This window comes from Podarcis tiliguerta (assembly GCF_965153285.1).
Source record: "Podarcis tiliguerta genome assembly, chromosome: 17".
In the NCBI taxonomy this organism is placed as follows: Eukaryota; Metazoa; Chordata; class Lepidosauria; order Squamata; family Lacertidae; genus Podarcis; species Podarcis tiliguerta.
The window spans coordinates 29,719,219-29,738,053 of NC_139550.1; the positions used below are offsets into that span (position 1 = coordinate 29,719,219).

The 18,835-nt window shown below is 46.7% G+C and overlaps 1 protein-coding gene across 3 annotated transcripts in view; it reads right to left on the reverse strand.

The window, feature by feature from the left end:
- Positions 1-1,690: 1,690 nt before the first annotated feature.
- The window catches only part of LOC310667338 (alpha-2-macroglobulin-like protein 1), a 47,305-nt gene continuing 30,160 nt past the window's right edge, over positions 1,691-18,835 (reverse strand). The window contains exons 21-37 of one of the 3 annotated variants that reach the window (XR_014506271.1): positions 18,250-18,376; positions 17,638-17,759; positions 17,240-17,291; positions 16,785-16,868; positions 16,255-16,431; positions 15,123-15,204; positions 14,173-14,329; positions 13,578-13,652; positions 11,701-11,863; positions 10,200-10,681; positions 9,372-9,718; positions 7,407-7,528; positions 6,308-6,398; positions 4,569-4,637; positions 3,568-3,670; positions 2,162-2,203; positions 1,691-1,955 (exon numbers count right to left, since the gene is read on the reverse strand). Coding sequence is in view for 1 of the 3 variants with exons in the window: in XM_083419434.1 (XP_083275560.1) it covers positions 1,930-1,955; positions 2,162-2,203; positions 3,568-3,670; positions 4,569-4,637; positions 6,308-6,398; positions 7,407-7,528; positions 9,372-9,587; positions 10,521-10,681; positions 11,701-11,863; positions 13,578-13,652; positions 14,173-14,329; positions 15,123-15,204; positions 16,255-16,431; positions 16,785-16,868; positions 17,240-17,291; positions 17,638-17,759; positions 18,250-18,376 (1,869 nt within the window). In the remaining 2 variants the exon portion in view is untranslated. Of the gene's footprint in view, positions 1,956-2,161; positions 2,204-3,567; positions 3,671-4,568; positions 4,638-6,307; positions 6,399-7,406; positions 7,529-7,690; positions 8,665-9,082; positions 9,719-10,199; positions 10,682-11,700; positions 11,864-13,577; positions 13,653-14,172; positions 14,330-15,122; positions 15,205-16,254; positions 16,432-16,784; positions 16,869-17,239; positions 17,292-17,637; positions 17,760-18,249; positions 18,377-18,835 lie in introns of those variants that run through there. The other 2 variants (XM_083419434.1, XR_014506272.1) reach the window with 2 other exon arrangements.

Consider the following 18,835-nt stretch of genomic DNA (forward strand, 5'->3'; position numbering starts at 1 on the left):
CCCCCAAACTGTCACATCTCTGTGACCTATATGTGTCCTGCCACTTGCTTCTACCAGCTGCTTTTAGTAAAGGTAAAGGGACCCCTGATCATTAGGTCTAGTCGTGACTGACTCTGGGGTTGTGGTGCTCATCTCGCTTTATTGGCCGAGGGAGCTGGCGTACGCTTCTGGGTCATGTGGCCAGCATGACTAAGCCGCTTCTGACGAACCAGAGCAGCGCATGGAAATGCCGTTTACCTTCCCGCCGGAGCGGTACCTATTTATCTACTTGCACTTTGACTTGCTTTCAAACTGCTAGGTTGGCAGGAGCAGGGACCAAGCAACGGGAGCTCACCCCATCGTGCTGATTCAAACCGCCGACCTTCTGATCGGCAAGTCCTAGGCTCTGTGGTTTAACCCACAGTGCCACCCGCATCCCTACCAACTGCTTTTAGAAATAGATTAATTGCTTAAGGATGAGGAACGAAGGTTGAACGGGGTGACTTAATTTATTCCAGGTCATCACATGATTCTAACATGTGTTCAGACAATTTTTCTGAACAGTGGGGACCATTATGAAACTGGGAACTGGTCATACATACATTACAGAGATGTCTCACTGGTGGGAGGGGGAAGGCTCATTAACTTTCTGTCCTAAATCTGAACCCTAGTTGCACCTGGGATGTATTTGAAATTGACTAGACCAGTTTGTTAGTAATTTCTGGTCTAGTAAATCTCACTTGTCGTGAGCATTATCCAATAGGCACCTGTATCACATATCTATTGCAGATTTGCTGGTTTCTCTTCTGGGGATATATATCAACTCTTTCAAGACACTACATGTGCTATTGTAAACACCTGTAAAACCTGTCTGATCAGAGAACAATCTGGGGTCCAAAAAAAAAGAAAAAAGAACTTGTATACTGTAGTCAATTATGGCAATAGCACCTCTGCACACGTGTGGAAAGCTGCCTGTTTTCTCACTTAACTGCAGTGGCTTGTACTCACACACAAAAAACTGCTTCAGAGGGTTGGCAGAACCTCCTTGGAGCAACATGTGATGCTGCATTTTAGGAGGTGGAGGAACTGCAAGTAGGAGGGGGGAATCAGGGGGCTCCCCACATACATGAAGTTGTTATGTAATGAAGTTCTCACCCTGGGCCAGCAGGGGGATATGGTAGATAGTTTTCACTCAGGTGCACATATGCAAATAAGGGATTGAAAGTGACATTCAGTGATTGGATAGTTACAGAAAGTAGTTACTGTTGCATTGTAGTGGAGCTCTATATAAGCAGGCTGGCTGAACCCTTCACTTCAGTTCTGTTCTGGCCTGTGAATAAACAAGAGCTGTTTGAAGAATTGCTGTGTTGTCTGATATGTTCACCCACAACTTAACATAAGTGCTATTCTTTAAAAGTTTAAAAGGCGCAAGGAGATAGGATAATATTATATTAAGGATGGAATAACAAATAAAGTGAGGACCGCAATAATAACAAAAATAATAGTAGGCAAAGACGATCGCACACGGGTGAAGTACTGGGTTGTGGGGGAGGGAGGTGAAGGGATTAATTGAAATTGTTAAAGATTGGTATAGGATTTATGAGATTTAAATTTCCATAAAGCTCCTATAAGGGAAGCAGAAAGCAGCAAGAAATATCAAGCAAAGGTATTGGAAAGGAGATCAGCGTAAATGAAAACATGAGACTTATGGTTTTGCTATATATGATTTTATTTTGGAGTTGTCTGTTGTAAAGAATGTATATTATGTGAAGAAAATAATACAAAATTAGAAAAGAAGAAGTGCTTTTGTGCTTGCACACAGTGAACTTTGGAGCCAAGACATCTGTACATGACCTAACAAAGCAGACTCAAAACAATAACCTAAGATGGGAGATCTCCTGCAGCAATTGTGCTGTTCATCTGGGTTTGCTTCACGCCTCGGATGCAGAGCTAGTGGTGGTCTTTCTTTGTGCTCTCTGCGGGAAGAAATATGAAGAAAATAAGGCACCATATATTAAGCCTTTGTGGGTCCAGGCCAGCCACCCATCATGATGTGGAGGGAGGGGAGTTCTCCTTTCACAGTGGATGCCTGCACGATTCCACCTAAATCTCACCAGTGGCCATTATGAGCATTATGTGACTCTCCTTTCTGACATGTGCCCAAGCCTCGTTCCATCCTTACCTGTGCTGCAGGGAGCGTTATATTCAACTTCCGCACTGTCTTCTGTGTATGAGAGAGAACAATTGATGAGACAGAGATCGAGCCCCAGAGCAAACCTCTCTCCCACCCCCATCAGCAGGAAGTCAGGGTCCTCCAAAAGTTTCTGAACTACAACTCCCATCATCCCTGACAATTGGCCGTGCTGGTGAAAGCACATGGGAGTTGGAGTCCCATGGCATCTGGAGGACCTGAAGGATAGCTGAAGGATAACATGAGACTCCTAATCCCAAGATCATAGCTTTGAGCCTCACGTTGGCCAAGAGATTCCAGCATTGCAGAGGGATGGTTTAGATGACACTCGGGGTCCCTTCCAACTTTACAACTCTATGATTCTGTGTCCACAGGTTCCTCATCCCTGTTGCGAAATCCCACTTGGGGAGGGCGGTGTGAGAAGCACACGATGCACCCTTCCATCCCAGCCTTGCCCTCAAGGGGCTGGTGTCAGGGAATGGTCTGAAGATGAGGACTGGGGAATGCATTCCATGGCAGACCCAGCTTCTCTCTGATGGAGAGCTGGAGGGGGAAGAATCGCACGCTCGCCCCTTGCCCACAGCATGTTCAGAGAGAGAGGCAGAAACTGAACAGCTTAGGGGGGGAGTTACCCAGTTACGAGATAATGACGACAGAACCAGAAAGGAGGGGCAGCTAGCTGAGACATCTCTTGAGAGCGTTGAGGGCTCCCCTCCCCATGGACTTGGAGGTCTGAACGTATCAGAGAACAAAGGAATCAGAGGGAGGGAGGAACTTCTCATCGGAGTCCAAAATGCCGCGGAAGCCGGAAGGATGATTAGACTAGGCAACCGTTCTCCTTGCGGATAGCTGTGTATTTGTGCTGGCAACATGACGCTGTAATAAAAGGACTATAAATCTATCAACTGTTCGTTAATTCTGATCTGTGAAGTTATCAAAGGGAGGGGAGGACTCTCCATGCCTGACAGCTGGGATCGCACGTACGGCTGCTGAAATCCTTCTCACGCCGCCCTCCCCAAGCCGTGTTGCGAGGCTGGGATCCGTTCAGATCGCAGCATCACAACGCAGTGCAGGGATGGCTCACGGCTGGCAGTGTGAGTCGCGCTCTCCCCTATCCCGATGCACCCAGGGCATCCAGCCCTGGCAGAACCCACCACCACCACCCTTGGCAAAGGTAAGTGTGGAGAAGTCCAACTAGCATGACTTCACACATGGAGACACTTGGTATGAAAACAGACATAGAAGGATCGCAATGAAGGGTTACTGAATGTCTCTGGCAGAGTTCTTTGGAGCGCGTATGCTTAGGGAGAAGGGGATTGGGAGACAGGCAGGATTGTTGTGATCTATAAATGCACTTTGTGATGAATGGTACCCATTTCCAGCAATGAGATGCTTACCTGGATGGTAATAATCATACACTTTTACTATTGCTGGCTTTAGATCCATCACTTCTGTTTCTTGTTCCACAGACACACTGTAGTTTTGAACTTCACTATCCAGCTGAAGAAAGGAAAGAGGGGTAGGAGATAAAAATGGCAGGAAGTGTCTTCGTCCATCAGAAGGGGTGGGGTGGGAAACAAATCTAATTAGGATCAACTACAACGTGGGCTCGTCCACACCTCCATTTGCCCCACTGCTTTTGCCCCCAAAGAAATCTGGGGTTTACCGCTGAATCAGACCAAATGGCAATCGCATTTTCCATGGCTTGATGTTCGTTCTGACTTAGCGGCAAAAAACAGGTTTTCCAGGGGAAAGCTGCAGGGCAAGCACAAAGCTGCTCGAATCTACACCTAGAACAAATCCATGTCTCCACCCCCATCATTCAGCCCGGACACTGAGGTCCAGCTCCAAGAGCCTTCTGGTGGTTCCCTCCCTGTGAAAAGTGAGGTTACAGGGAACCAGGCACAGGGCCTTTTCAGTAGAATGCCCTCCCATCAGATGTCAAGGAAATCAACAACTACCTGACTTTTAGAAGACATCTGAAGGCAACCCTGTCTAGGGCAGTTTTTAATGCTTGGTGTTTTATCGTGTTTTTAATATTCTGTTGGGAGCCTTCCAGAGTGGCTGGGGAAACCCAGCCAGTTGGGTAGGATATAAAGAAATAAAGAAATAATTAGAAGACAAGCAGAAAACTGCCCAGAACTGTCCTTTCTAGGCACGGGGCAAGTAGCAGTGTGGGTGAGCTCTCTGATAGGCAAGTTTTTGAGTTCCCCAGGACACCACTTCTGGCTTAAGGAAAAAGAGGGAGTAAGGAAAGGTCTCCCAGCTAGGGCAGGATTTGCTTTGGTCCTTACTTCCATGCCCTCCTTGCATGACTCAAAGGTGGAGCATTACCCCAGAACCCCTTCCACATCTCCCTGATCTTTGTCAATCTGATAGAGATCTGAGTAGGCCTCACCTGATCCAGGTAGATGTGGATCTTGTCGGGCTCAAACTCCACCTTTTTGACGAGGGGCTTCATTAGGAGCTGTCAGAATATGGAAGAAATGGGCACTGTGAATGAACAAATCAAGCCAGCAGCCCTAGGCCACCACTGGTGGGCTGCCATCCCATAAAACGTGGGCTCGTACAAAACAAGGACAACAGTTTTATAGATCCTCACAATTGTTGCACAGAAAATGACTAGAAGGTTCAACACTCTGAGACACCTTACTGCAGAATATGATACATATATGATATACAAAGGAGAAAATAAGGATAAATATGAGTAAACAGGACACTTTATAACATGCTTCATACAGGAACAGGGCACTGTTTGAAATGTGGAACTTCTCACACCTAGAAAAATAGGGGCTCAGTGTCACTTTAAATTGCGGGGACCCGTAGCAGCAGATTGTCACCAGACACCTTAATTCTGTCCACATCTTTGTCAGGATTGGCTACTTGGGGAGAGGAGTGGGCCACAAAACACTGTGGGAAATCTGGGCTTTGGGCATTTCTCCCGCCATCCCACCTTCAGAAGGACAAGGCCAAACACTCGCCTTCTTGGGCCTGGGTTCAAGGCCAATGGCCTTCCATTCATTTGCAACAGGAGTTGTAGGAAACAACTCAGCAAAGAAGTTTTGCGCTGATCAGTTAGGTGTTGTTGGTGGATAAATTCCATGTTGTATATTATGCAGTGCAACAGCAGCAGCACATCAGGAAAGAACGTGATTTGTTAAGAGAGGATAGTAAAAATACATATACAATTTTACCTAAAACAGATGCACACAAAGACACACGTCAAGCAAGCAAGCAAGCAAAAGCAGGGAAGTGGTAGAAACACACTGCCCTCTGCACATCCAGACAGTCTACCTCATTGCCTGATTCCGAAAGGAGAGCAGAGAAGAGAATGAAATATGTGGAAGGACCCGGGGAGAAGGATGTGCCTGAGAACTGGAGATCAGCTGGTTTAGGAGGAGGAGGCTGAGCAAGTGGGGATGGAGTCTGAGAATTAGACCCTGGGAGCTGGGCAAGGGAGGAGGGATGAAGAGAGATGGATGAATGGCTGAAGCAACCTGGAGCTTGTGTCTCTTCCTGAAAATGGACCCGCAGGAGCCAAGATCCCTCCTGAAATGCTCTGCTAGCAGCTTAAGCTGTTTTTTGGACATCTTAATTTCATTCTTCAGTTCTTACTGTTGCTTGTGGATCTTAATTTTGCTTTTGTCTTATAGAAGCCGTTCTGAACGACTCTACACAGCAGTGTCATGGGACGAAACTGTTGGGATACTGCCAGGGAGACAAAGTCCATCTTGACTCCACGTCGTCTCCGGACATCCATCAATCTCCCGTAGACACGCAGTATCAGCAATTAGCGACAGGAGCTCCAGAAATAGCTTCCCAAAGATCCAGAGCTCTTGCACACTCTAGCAGCAGATATGCACAACGGAAGATGCACACAGGAGAGCATTATTTAGAGGTTTATTCAGCGTTGATCAGAACAAAGAAAAACCATGACTGCCTGCATGAGAGAGTTCCGGCAGTGAGAGAGAAACGAAAGCACAAGACACAACAGAAACATCCTGTGAACAGGAAAAACGCAGGCTGTGACACAAACATCCTGCTCCCTTTTAAGGTGGAACGGAAATATCCCAACAGAAACAACTAAAACAAAAGGATTACTGAAAGATAGGGAGAAGCCAAGCCAAATGGTCTTACCTGCTTCGCAGACTTCTTCACAGGGATATACCCAGACAGCATATGCACCTCTATCAGGACCATGTTGGTTTCATTGCGCTCCCCTGTGTAGCTAACGGGGGAAAGGGAAAGAGAGGCAGCTGAAAAATCATGTGGGGAGATTTGGGATCCAGTACAGTCATACCTTGGTTCTAGAACGCCTTGGTACTTGTACGTTTTGGTGTCCGAGTTTTTGAATGCTCTTTGGAAGCTGAACATGGCTTCTGTGGCTTCCAATTGAGTGCAGGAAGCTCCTGCAGCCAATCAGAAGCCGGGCTTTGGTTTTTGAATGGTTCCAGGAGTCAAATGGACTCCCAGAAGGGATTAGGTTTGACATCCAAGGTACTACTGTAGTGAACTTCCTTCCCCACTGCCTCACAAGTGAGCAGCCTAGAGGATGGGTTTAATCAATGTCTCGCTCTAGGCAGGGCCACCCTGAGGTGATTGCTGATGAGACTCACTACCCAGCTTGCTGCTGAGACAAAATGGTGGCTACAGCCATCAGAGCTGAGTGCTCCTCTCAGCCTGGGCGGCTGTGACCAGCAAGCAGAGGCCCATCACTCCAGATCCTTCCCCTTGCTTCCATTCAGCCTGGGGCCTAAATTGAAAGAGCAGACCTCAGAAGATGCATGGCGTCAGACATACATACTACCGCCTTCATTCCTGTTCTTCGCAAGTCTTCCCCCTCTTCCCTCCCAAATTCTCAGGCTCGGGGACTTAAAAGCAAAGAGCGAGAAGGCTTGCAAAAGCCTTTGCTAGTCTTTCCCTCCCTCCTTTCCCTTATAAGTCTCCATTCCATTGCAAGTACCGGTATAAGGGATTTTGACAAGTGGGCAGCCCTATTAGCTTAGACAGAGCTCATGATTCTGAACCCGGCTTCAGGGGAACTCCAGCATGGGATGAGCTGGGAGGCAGAAATTTTTATTTTTATTTTATTATTATTTTGCAAATATGTTGTAAATAGGCAGAACATATTTTTGCATGCAACTATTCACATGTTCCCAAAGCTTCACAAGCTGCTTCACCAGATTTTTGTGATTTTTGGAGCCCCTTCAAAAGCAGCTTAGCAGAAGTACAGTACCTTACTTGTACATGAACATCAAAATATTTCCTGGTAGTCTGGTTGCATTCCTCTGGTGATGTCTCTACACTCAGAGCAAAAGCTTCCGGCGGTGGAGGCTCTTTGTGGTATCGAAGAGTAGTCTACGTGGGAGAAGAAAACTGCTGTATTCTGGGCTGACTTCTGGCATCTTCTGTGATGTGTATTATAATGCTTTCATCAATAAGGGCCACTATCTGGACGATAACCTTGCTCATTTGATTGCCCTTTTTACACATCACTGTCTTTTTATTCGTATATATTGCTTGTTTTATGTTGCCATGGCCGTTGGCTAATGCGAATAAAGTTTATCTTATCTTATCTTTCATCATGTGCGCTATACAGTGGTACCTTGGTACTCAGCCGCCTTGGTTCCCAAACGCCGAAAACCTGGAAGTAAGTGTTCTGGTTTTCAAACGTTTTTCGGAAGCCGGACATCAGATGTGGTTGTTGGCTATTGTTTCTGGGGCACCTGCACCAATCAGAAGCTGCACCTTGGTTTTCAGACATTTCAGAAGTCAAAAAGACTTCTGGAATGGAATTAAGTTTGGCACCTTTGTTTTTGCTATTTGTTTTGGGTTTTTGCTTTTGAGGCTTTTTCAGTTAATTTGTTTTTGTGACTTTGTGGAACCCAGTTCAGCTACGGATTGATTGTGTGACTGCGGAAATGGATACAAGCCCCCCCCCCCCAATCCAAACAATAACTATCATCAGTGCATAATTGTAATTTTTATCATCTACAATACTGTCTTATTTTATAGTATAGTACACTGATTATTGCTTTCATTTTATGGATCAATGGTCTCGTTAAATAGTAAAACTCATGTTAAATTGCTGTTTTAGAGGTTGTTTTTAAAAGTCTGGAACTGATTAATCCATTTTGCATTACTTTCTATGGGAAAGCACGCCTTGGTTTTGGAATGCTTTGGTTTTGGAAGGGACTTACGGAATGGATTAAGTTTGAGAGCCGAGGTACCACTGGAATATGTTTTTAAGACCTCTCTGTTGTTTGTTTGTTTGTTTGTTTGTTTTGGGCTATAACCCATATTTGGCTGACCAATAAAATCTGATCATGATTGTGATGATGATATACAATATGGGCCACTCAATGAGTGTTCCATCACATTGTTTTCACCAGGAACTCTGTTGGAACTCTGCCCTATCCTAGCTATTCACTGTTGGCCAACTTATACTCCCATTTATTTATCTAATTATTTCTGTTACTGACGTTATTAACAACCTGTCAGGGAACTGCCATCGGAGCGGGAGGCGGAGAGGAGGCTCCCGGACGATGGTGGAGAGGGTCCTAGTAGGAGGAAGGTAATCAGCGTAACACCAGTGGAGAAGGGGAGGAGATAGAGGAATTGGAGAGGTGGCTCCAGGACTCTTCACAGGAGACCAGCGGAGAGGGCACGAGTACTCCGTTGCCCACACCCACCTTGCGCAGAAAACTTTCACACAGGCAACAGGGGAGGAGACTGGGCGTCAAACAGCTTCTATGCTGGAAGCGGTTTAAGAAACGCCCACTGACGGATTCTGCCAGCGACTGAGGCAGCCACGGAACTTGAGGCTGTCCTGACAGAAAGGGTTCAACCAGGCAACCTAGCCAGGAGTAAAGGCAACTTACGCACAAGCAATCCCTAGAACCATTACACAACCCATGGCAAGAACCTCCATCTGCTGAATCTGTGCTAAGGAATTGCCTTTCCCTTCAAACTTGCAACAGTCAGTATGTTTCACTGGATGTTACCCAGCTATCCTGCTGTGGAGCACGATGAACACGAATGCTCTTTTCATTTTCTCAGGACTGATCAGGATCTGAGACACGCCGCCCCCCCCCCCCGCCTCTCCTTCCTCTGTGGCAATCTGAAAAGTGCCTCAGTCTGTTGCTTCTATCAAAGGTGAGCCTTGTTTGTGCCTTTGTCCCCTGAGATTTCCATGGCTTACCTGCACATAGGCACAGCCGTCCCCTGACACCTCCAGCTTGTATTGACCAGGAATCTCTGCAAGAGGGGCCTGTTGCAACACCAGCCGGTTCTTCTTGCCCACGTGGAACTCGTGCTGGAAACCCCCACTGGATTTCACCAGCACCTTCACATCTTCTGCCTCACGATAGGTCAAGGCTGCATACTTGGATAAAGCCTGCAGGGCAATCACTGTGTTCTGGGGAAAGCAAACAGTCGTCTTGGATGGTGGGGTGGAGACAAATTCTAACACTTACTGAGATCTTATAAACAATAACTCCTTTTGTCCCTCATCCTGCCACACCACTGCGGCCATTGAACATAGTGAACCTCAAAGAGACAGTGAAGGAAGACTGGAGGAAGTTCAAAGATTATCTACAGAAACACTATAAGATAAGAAATGTTTGATGACATCAGACTGAACTTAAAAGAATATTAGCATAAAAACTTAAGGATTAAGAAAGACTAATGTTTTAAGATATATGGAAATGTAATTATGTTAAGATATTAAGATTAAGTTGAACTAAAGATAAGCCAGAGGGAAAGAATTTACTGTCAGAATATAAGATCTGGAATACAGAGTGGGAAGGTTTGGGGAAGTCGCAGACCCAGGCTAAAGATAAATAATGTAAAGACATAATGATTGGTTTTAACTTTTTCTTTTTACTTTATTTTTTTTATAAATTTGTTGTTGTATTGTTTGTATGTGTTGTTTTTATTCTTTCTTTTTGTATCTGTCTGTTTGTATTGTGTGTTTATGGATTGTAAAATTAATAAAATATCATTAAAAAAAAAAAAGAACATAGTGAACCTCAAACGATGGTTTTCGAGAGCCCAATAATTTTCACCACTTAAACACCAGCCCTGTGCTAGAATGTGCATTTCAAGGTGAATACCCAGGGATGGCTGCAAGCAATAGCAAGGGACAGTGGGAACTCCCCCTAAATACTCCCTCTAACTTTTTGGCAGAGTATATTCAGGTGGATTAAATCTTTCCTCCTTTAATCCTTCCCATCTCTTTGCTCCCCCCGAGCAAGTTTTTGTCCTGGAGTCATCCCTGCATTTGGCACACCTAAATACCAAAATTTGGTACCCTGCCACACCTCTTCCCTTGAGAAACAGCTGTCGCTACCTGTGTGGATGAAAGGCCTCCATAAAGACCCTGTAGGCTGGTGAGGGAAGGCACAATTTCAGAGGCATGGTTGAGGGCATCTGTGGACACCTCTGGCGTGCTGAGGAGAGCCAGCAGATAGTAGGCTGTTGTTTCTACATCTGACAAGGATACAATTCCATCTATAGAGGGGAAAGAAAAGAAGGTGGGCTCATTTCAACTCCTGTAATAATAACCCAGAGCAATAATTGGAGTGGGAACTGCTGATGCTACTAAGCCTTTGTTTGTTTGTTTGTTTGTTTGTTTTGCATTACTAGGCTGCCCCCTTGGATTCATTCATTCCAGGCACCAGGGATGGGAGCAGAGATTTAAAGTCTAATCATCCCAGCCACCAGCTCAGTAAATATTGAATCTTCTCCATATACACAGTACAGCAATTAGCATGGGGGGGGGGGAAGGCTCCTGATGACCCCAATGGAGGCTTTTCCTGGCGCAAATTGCCGCAGCTGCATGCAGATGTGATTTTTACTGAGATGGCCGCTATGGAGAGAAGACTTATACTTCCCCGTCCTTTTCAAAAAATTAAGCAGTGGGATTGCCGGGTTGTTGTGTCAAGTGTAGTTAGGCCCAGAGGTCATTCAGACTTGTTCTCTGCAGTGAGTCATGCTGAGCAGGGCATCACCCCTTGAGTCTAGTCCCAAACCCCAGCAGAAATATATCTTTGTAAGGAGGCTGGAAAGGGGTATGTTATGGCTTACATCGCTATCTGTAAAATGGGAATAATAGTGGCAGGTCTCAGAAGACTGCCCTTACAGATAAACAAGACGAAGAGTTGGAAACATATGAAAGCAATCTGAAATACTTCTATCATCACAGTAATTGTGGATAATTCATTCTGGGTCACCAAAGGACTACCTGAATTGACATGTTTGTTTAGAAATAATAGAAACTGCTGGGGAACTCAGAAATTACCCCAATAGCCTAAGCAGAAAAAGTTGCTACTCCAGATGTGGCAAAACAGCCGTCTCTGGAACAAGGGGTGAGTACACACGCCTGTCTTCTCTGCATGCACTGCGCTCCCCCTGCTAGTTCCCCCCCAAGATCAAATCCTGTCCAGGGTGAGAAAGAGCACAACCTTGTTGCATTTTAGGTCAGTTAATGGGCACACAGCCTTCCTTTGCTCTGAATGAAGCCCTCCTACCTGTTTTGTCAGCCCCTTCGCGCAAGTCTTTCAGGAGGTTCTGCCGTATCTCTGTGTCCCCAGACAACGTGAAGACGTAAGCCAGCAAGGCCTTGGGGTAGGCATCATCCACAGAACTCAAGTTCCTCTTCAGGCAGCCCAAGGCATCATCTACCATTGTACGCTTTAACACAATTTTAAAAAGACTCTGTTAGGTTGCTGAGTGGGATATGATCCCAGTCCAAGAGAACTTTGCTTCTCTTAGGAGGTCCTGGGGGTCTTCTCACCAAAGTATAGTTCCCCGGGAATCCACAGGGGAGGCCGTGAGAGCTATAGTGGAAAGATATACAGTGGTACCTCGGGTTACGTACGCTTCAGGTTACATATGCTTCAGGGTACAGACTCCGCTAACCCAGAAATAGTACCTCAGGTTAAGAACTTTGCTTCAGGATGAGAACAGAAATTGTGCTCCGGCGGTGCGGTGGCAGCAGGAGGCCCCATTAGCTAAAGTGGTGCTTCAGGTTAAGAACAGTTTCAGGTTAAGAATGGACCTCCGGAACGAATTAAGTACTTAACCCGAGGTACCACTGTACAATGGAACCTCGGTTTTCAAACGTAATCCATTCCGGAAGACCGTTCGACTTCTGAAACGTTCAAAAACTGAGGCGCAAAGGGCAGTCTGCCAATTCAATAGAGAAAATTGTGGGAAAACAACAGATACACACAGTGGAAGCCATTCAACCTCCGAGGCGCGTTCAAAAATGGAAGCATTTACTTCTGGGTTTTCAGTGTTCGAAAACCGAAACGTTCAGCAATGGAGGTGTCCAAAAACTGAGGTACCACTGTATAATTATCAGGTCAGACATCTCCCTGGTGTTTCTTAGATGGACAGAAGGTGGAGATCATGTACTCCTGCCCTCTTTTGCAGAGACTTCCAGGCTACAAGGAATTCCCTTCCAGCATTTGGACACAAGTTGAACATAAAGGTAAAGGTACCCCTGCCCGTACGGGCCAGTCGTGTCCGACTCTAGGGTTGTGCGCCCATCTCAGTTAAGAGGCCGGGGGCCAGCACTGTCCGGAGACACTTCCGGGTCACGTGGCCAGCGTGACAAAGCTGCATCTGGCGAGCCAGCGCAGCACACGGAAACGCCGTTTACCTTCCCGCCAGTAAGTGGTCCCTATTTATCTACTTGCACCCGGGGGTGCTTTCGAACTGCTAGGTTGGCAGGCGCTGGGACCGAACAGCGGGAGCGCACCCCGCCGCGGGGATTCGAACTGCCGACCTTTCGATCGGCAAGTCCTAGGCACTGAGGCTTTTACCCACAGCGCCACCCGCGTCCCTCAAGTTGAACATAAACACATACTAATGACTCAGCAAAGAGTAGCATTTTATGACACATCTGTTGCAGATGTGGTAATTTTGTGCCCATTATCTACCAGTACCACCATCCTACAAACTGGGGTCAGAGACGTTTCCCCCCCCCCAACTTGAGGGCTGCATTCCCTCACGGACAACCTGCCAGTAGTGTTCAGGGCCAGAGGCAAAAACTGGACAGAGCAATGGAGGGAGCTTGTATGGCTACATTTGAGGCATGCAAAGCCAGGTTTCTACAGAAGCATCAAGAGGCATCATGACTACAGTTTGAGGCATGTCTCTCCATCCAGACAAGCTGAAGGCACACCAGACAAGGTGGGTGGCCAGTTACTAGAACCTGTGTTGAAAATCTTTGCCGGTAAAGTGGTTTCCCAGATGCTTCATGGAGTAGTGATATGAGGCATGGACCCAAATGCTAACAAAGCCTTAGAAATAGTGCAAATACTGAGCCCTGAGCTTTGAGTTGTACAAGGGCTGATGGGGAGGTCACAAACATTTGTGGAAATCCTAAGGAAGGACTTACATTCTCCTTCATGTTGAGCTCCAACAGTGAGGCAGCAACATAAGCTGTTAGTGAAATCTCATCATCCACGCCACCCTAAGGATGTCAGGGGAAACACAAGAGAAAAGTCAAGGTGCTTCCAGACTCCCACAGAGCCAGTGTGGTGTAGTGGTTAAGAGCGGTAGTCTCATAGTCTGGGGAACCAGGTTCGCGTCTCTGCTCCTCCACATGCAGCTGCTGGGTGACCTTGGGCCAGTCACACTTCTTTGAAGTCTCTCAGCCCCACTCACCTCACAGAGTGTTTGTTGTGGGGGAGGAAGGGAAAGGAGAATGTTAGCCGCTTTGAGACTCCTTAAAGGGAGTGAAAGGCAGGATATCAAATCCAAACTCTTCTTCTTCTTCTGTTTTGAGTGGGATTCCATGACATAACAGAAAATGGAAGTTGTGCGATTGAATCAGATTCGAGACAGCAAAGCTGCTCCCCACCTCTCCCCAAACTGGACCTTTCATGATCAGGAAAGTAACAGGAAAATACATTGGGAAGTGTGGGATACCAATTGCTTGATCCCATGTTGTATAACCTCCCCGCAAGCAAATGAATGCTCAGTGAAGGTACCTTTATGGCATTGTTGAAGACTCTTCCCACACTTTCAAAGCAGCCACTGGGAAGTTGGTGCTGCCCCAACCAGCGCACAGCATCCTGAATGTGCTTCTCATCGATATAGACATAAGTCTTGGCATGGCCAAAACCCTTAACCACAGCAGCCGTCAGCCTGTAGGATTGAAGCAAGAATAAATGTAAAAATGAGGGGCAGCTTCTGAACTACAAGGGATCACGCCCCACTATTTTTCATCTCAGCTTTTCTCCTGCAGCACTCAACAGAAAACAACAAAAGTGACAGAAGCCGTAAGGAGAAAGCTACTAACTGATGTTCCATGGGGATTTCCTTCCATCATGGCACTGACTTAAATTAAATAGGTAAATCAATGTGGGGAAAGCAAAATGTCACTTAGAGAAGGATCTGAAATAGTTTCCTTGAAGCTTTAAATTGTTTTATTCTGGATTGTTTTGTTTCATGTGTTAATGGAGCGTTTGGAGATTTTTTCTTTAAAATTTAAACTGGTATAGAGCTTGAATTAATAATAATAATAATAATAATAATAATAATAATAATAATAATAATAATAGAAGAAGAAGAAGAAGAAGAAACATGTTGGTCATAAGGTTAGGCAATGATGCGCAATAAAATGCTACACTAAACCTCAATTTTAATTCCCATTCCACCTGATTCCAGAAGTAGTAGTAGTTTGATTTTGCCTCTTAGGGGACACCCAAGACCACCACCCACCCACCCACAAATTGATGGTAGGCTTCTGCCTCTTTAACAAGCACCATCACCCTGAGACCAAAAAAGGTGCTAACTGGGAACAAGGGCTGGCAGATCGCAGGCTGCAGGGTTGCCTGTACCACCTCCTTCTCCAATTGCTCATGACTGCAAACTGCTCAGCCTGAATGCCCACCCTGACAGCTTGGGCGGGCTGGTTCTAGCTCTGCTGCTAACTCACCAAGTATTCCCCTCAGCATCATGCATCCCAAAGGCACTGTAAGAGCCGTTATCGCGCTTGTAGAGCAGCTGGCGTTGATACCCTGGCAGGAGAGAAGAACAAAGTAGCACTGGCAATGCTAGGAGGGACCCTGATTTTACCCGCTTACGGTATATATTTAAGGGATTTACAGGTTTTTTAAAACCACCTGACTAAGTGGCCGACGAAGTTAAAACAAAACAACAATCAGCACAGAAAACAATGTAGGACTGCAGCAGTGGGAAGATGATTATAAACCAGTTACATAGGCAGCTCAGCATCTTAAAAGGCCTGGGAAAACAAAATAGAAAGAAGTGTTCTTCCCGTGCCAAAAAGACATCATGCGCCGCACAGGCAAGGTTTTGTTAGGGCAAACCTTGTATTAAGTATCTATGAGACATTTGCAGTGAAAGATTTGCTGGTTATATTTGGCTGTTTATACTACATAGAGCTCATAAAGAGAAAACAGCTCCAGGCTGTAATGGAGGCTGTGGGGAGAGAGAGACCTCTGATTTTAGGTCTGTTTAGAGTTACGGTATTTTAATTTAATAGGAAGATAATCCCATGCTGGACGTGCACATGATGCTATTCAACTACTTAGAGGTATCATTATTTGTTTCCTGCTCATAAAACTATGAATCATTTCCCCCTTTCCCCCTTTCCTTGTTTTTCTTTTTTCTGTATCACTTTATCTCTTTATAATTGAAATTCCTTCAATAAAATATTAATACCCAAAAAGTGGACCAAGGGATAAAGTGGTTGTGGGCTGGGGAAATTATAGGACTACGTCAGTATCTATCAAATGGTGAAAAGAACCACAAAAAACACAATGGATTGTGATTGCAAATTCGCCATGAAATCTCCACCCCCAGCAAACACTTTTTGATCTCTGAAGAACAATCATAAATACATCCTACAGATAAAATTCCTTTCTCCAAGGCTTCCAATGTCTTCTCAAGAGCACCTTCCATTTGCATGAACAAATTCACAACAGTCTCCTCAACTTCCCTTCTCATTCGGCCAGTGATCTTCCAGAGTTTTACTATTCGCACAGTTCTTGCCAATGAACACCTGCCTTAAGCCACATTCCGGGTAGAAAAGAGGACCTACTCACCACTCTGTATGTACTTTATTACTTCCTCTTTGAAGGTGGGGGTTGCCAGGTTGGTCTTCTCCATGTACTGGAGTATGTGAATGTTAGGAACAAACTTCATCAAGTTCTGCTCACCGCAGCCCAGGGGTAGCTGAATCAGAAGGTCTATATATTCTATTGATGTGCCCATAATGTCCCCTAGATGTTGAGAAGATTGTTATTATTACCACCACCACCACCACCACCACCATCATCTGGAAACCAAGTCTTTTGAGGAAAGGCTGCAGGAGTTGGGTATGTTTAGCCTGGATAAGAGAAGACTGAGAGGAGGTCTGGTGGCCATCTTCAAATCCTTAAAGAGCTGTCACATGGAAGATGGAGCAAGCTCGTTTTCTCCTGCTCCGTGGACCATATGAGGAAAGGAATCAATGGCAGCCAGAATTGCACATGGGTAACTTGCATTATGATGGAGTGGAAAGAAAAGTCTCCTCCTCTCCAGATCTCTCATACGGCCAGAAATGGGGAAGAAATGTGGGGGCAAATTTCCTCACCAATGCAGGAGACGGTAGCTCGGCCAGAGCCCTCCACAACAGCTTCAGGCAGCTTTAGAGAAACCTCATCGTGAACTGGGTCCCCTGAAAGGAGATGAAGAACAGGAATTAATGCAGTTGAATACACTAACCAAGTGGTCATAATCTGCAGTTGGACTTGCACACAGCAAAGATGGGACTAGGAGCTTGCTAGCTCAGTGAGTCTGTTTTTAGCCACTGTGTTCTCTCAACTGTTTTTCCACCCCCTCTCCATCTCATCCCTACTCCCCTTGGCAAGCAGAGAGACAGAGTGTGTGTCTTGGGTCTCTTTTGCATCCCGCTACTGCCCTAGGGAAGAGACACGTCTCCAGCCCAGTGACAAGCAAAGCAACACTTCATCTTCTCTCCAACTTGCGTTCTCTGGGGCCCCATCACAAGCCAAGCTGCCCTGAGCAAGGGATGCGGCCTAAGCACACCTGAAGAGCAGAGGAAGGCATTGTGGGTCTCTTCTTCAAGGACGCCTTCTGGCTGTGGGAGGAAAAGAGAATGGGATGGTGAGTGGGGCTGCTCTCTCAGGGGAATAATCTCCTTCTACCTTCTCTGCCTTTCCCCTGCTCTGTGTAAGAGCTCTCGCAACTGCCAGGCCTTCCAACTGATCACAGCCCCTGGCTGACATCGCCTTAGACCTGGAAACAGGGAGGCGCTGCAAAAATCCAAAGGCCCTCTCCTGCCCAGCACCCAATGAATACAATTCTCCCCCCCCCAAAAAAAAAACCTGTTTAGGGGAGACCCAGAGTTCTGAATCAGTTGCTGGCACTTGATAGCTGTGAGCCAAAGTTGGACATCAGGGGCTGAAGGCCACATAGACACTGACCTTGACCAGCAGAGATTGGACCACTGTGTCTGACCGGCCTCGCGCAGGTGTGGTGGAAATCTTATTGCCACACAGATCATGCGTCTCCTCTGCCTCGGCGGTGATTGAGAGATTGACGTGCCCTAGAGGAAGGCAAAATTGGCACAGACCCATGATGAGTGCCAGGAGCTCAGGGAGGGGAAGAGGCTGCTTGGGGGCCAGAGCCCCAGTCCAGCCCCACATCCGCCAACATGTCCACCGTGCCTTCAGTCTGGAGAAGGATGTAAGGGACAGAGGTCGGAGCATGGGGGGTTCTTGAATGGAGATGGACCCCCAACCTCTCCTTTGTAGCCCAGTCCCCAAATCTGCCCTGATGCACAGCTGCCATTAGCAGAAATTGGGGAGGGACACCATCTGGGATGGGGAGGAAACAAACCCATAGTACATGCAACAGGGGGCATTGTTATTATTTCCCATATTCCACTTAATGCCCAGTTGGCTTCCAAACAGAAGAATCTGTTGGTTCTGCCAAGTGTCCTCAGATGACAAGGTCTTTGGGGAAGAAAGAGAGGGACCCTTGGCAGCCTCAACCCCGCAAGTCTCCTCCCACCCACTCAGGCGCCTCAACCTCACCCAGCTGAGTCGCCGTCACGTTCCAGGAGAAGGTGTGGGCCTCCTCAGCACAGAGGCAGGTGCTGAACTGGCAGGCCGGGCATGGCTTCACGTCCACCTCCTGCGACTCCAGCAGCTTCACTCTCACCTGGGAGATGCAGCAAAATGACTCTCGTGAAGCAGGCAGAGCAGCGAGTCCAAGGCAAGGGGCAAACATTCAGAGAAGAGGCACAGGAGGTGGGCCTGTGCCTGAAGCAAGAGCCAGACCACATGCCTAGGGGTGCCCCACACTGAGAAGTTGAGTAGGGCGTAGACTGTGCCCAGTAAGACCTCGGTAAGTGGGGTCTCCTCGTGCTTTGGGGGCACCATATCAGCATCTGTGAGGAATGCCAGCCCAGATTAGACTGGCGAGATTTATTCACTCAACAAAGTTTACAGGAAGACCTCTAATCAAAAACCTTTGGGATTCGAGTGGGTGGCTTGGCTTCCTCACACAAACCCCTCATGGCTGTTGTTCTGTGAGCCCTTCATGAAGCTCTTCAGCTGGTGTCCTAGATTGCGGCTGTGGGGAAGAGGAAGGGGGCAGCAGATGGGCATCCCTAGGCCT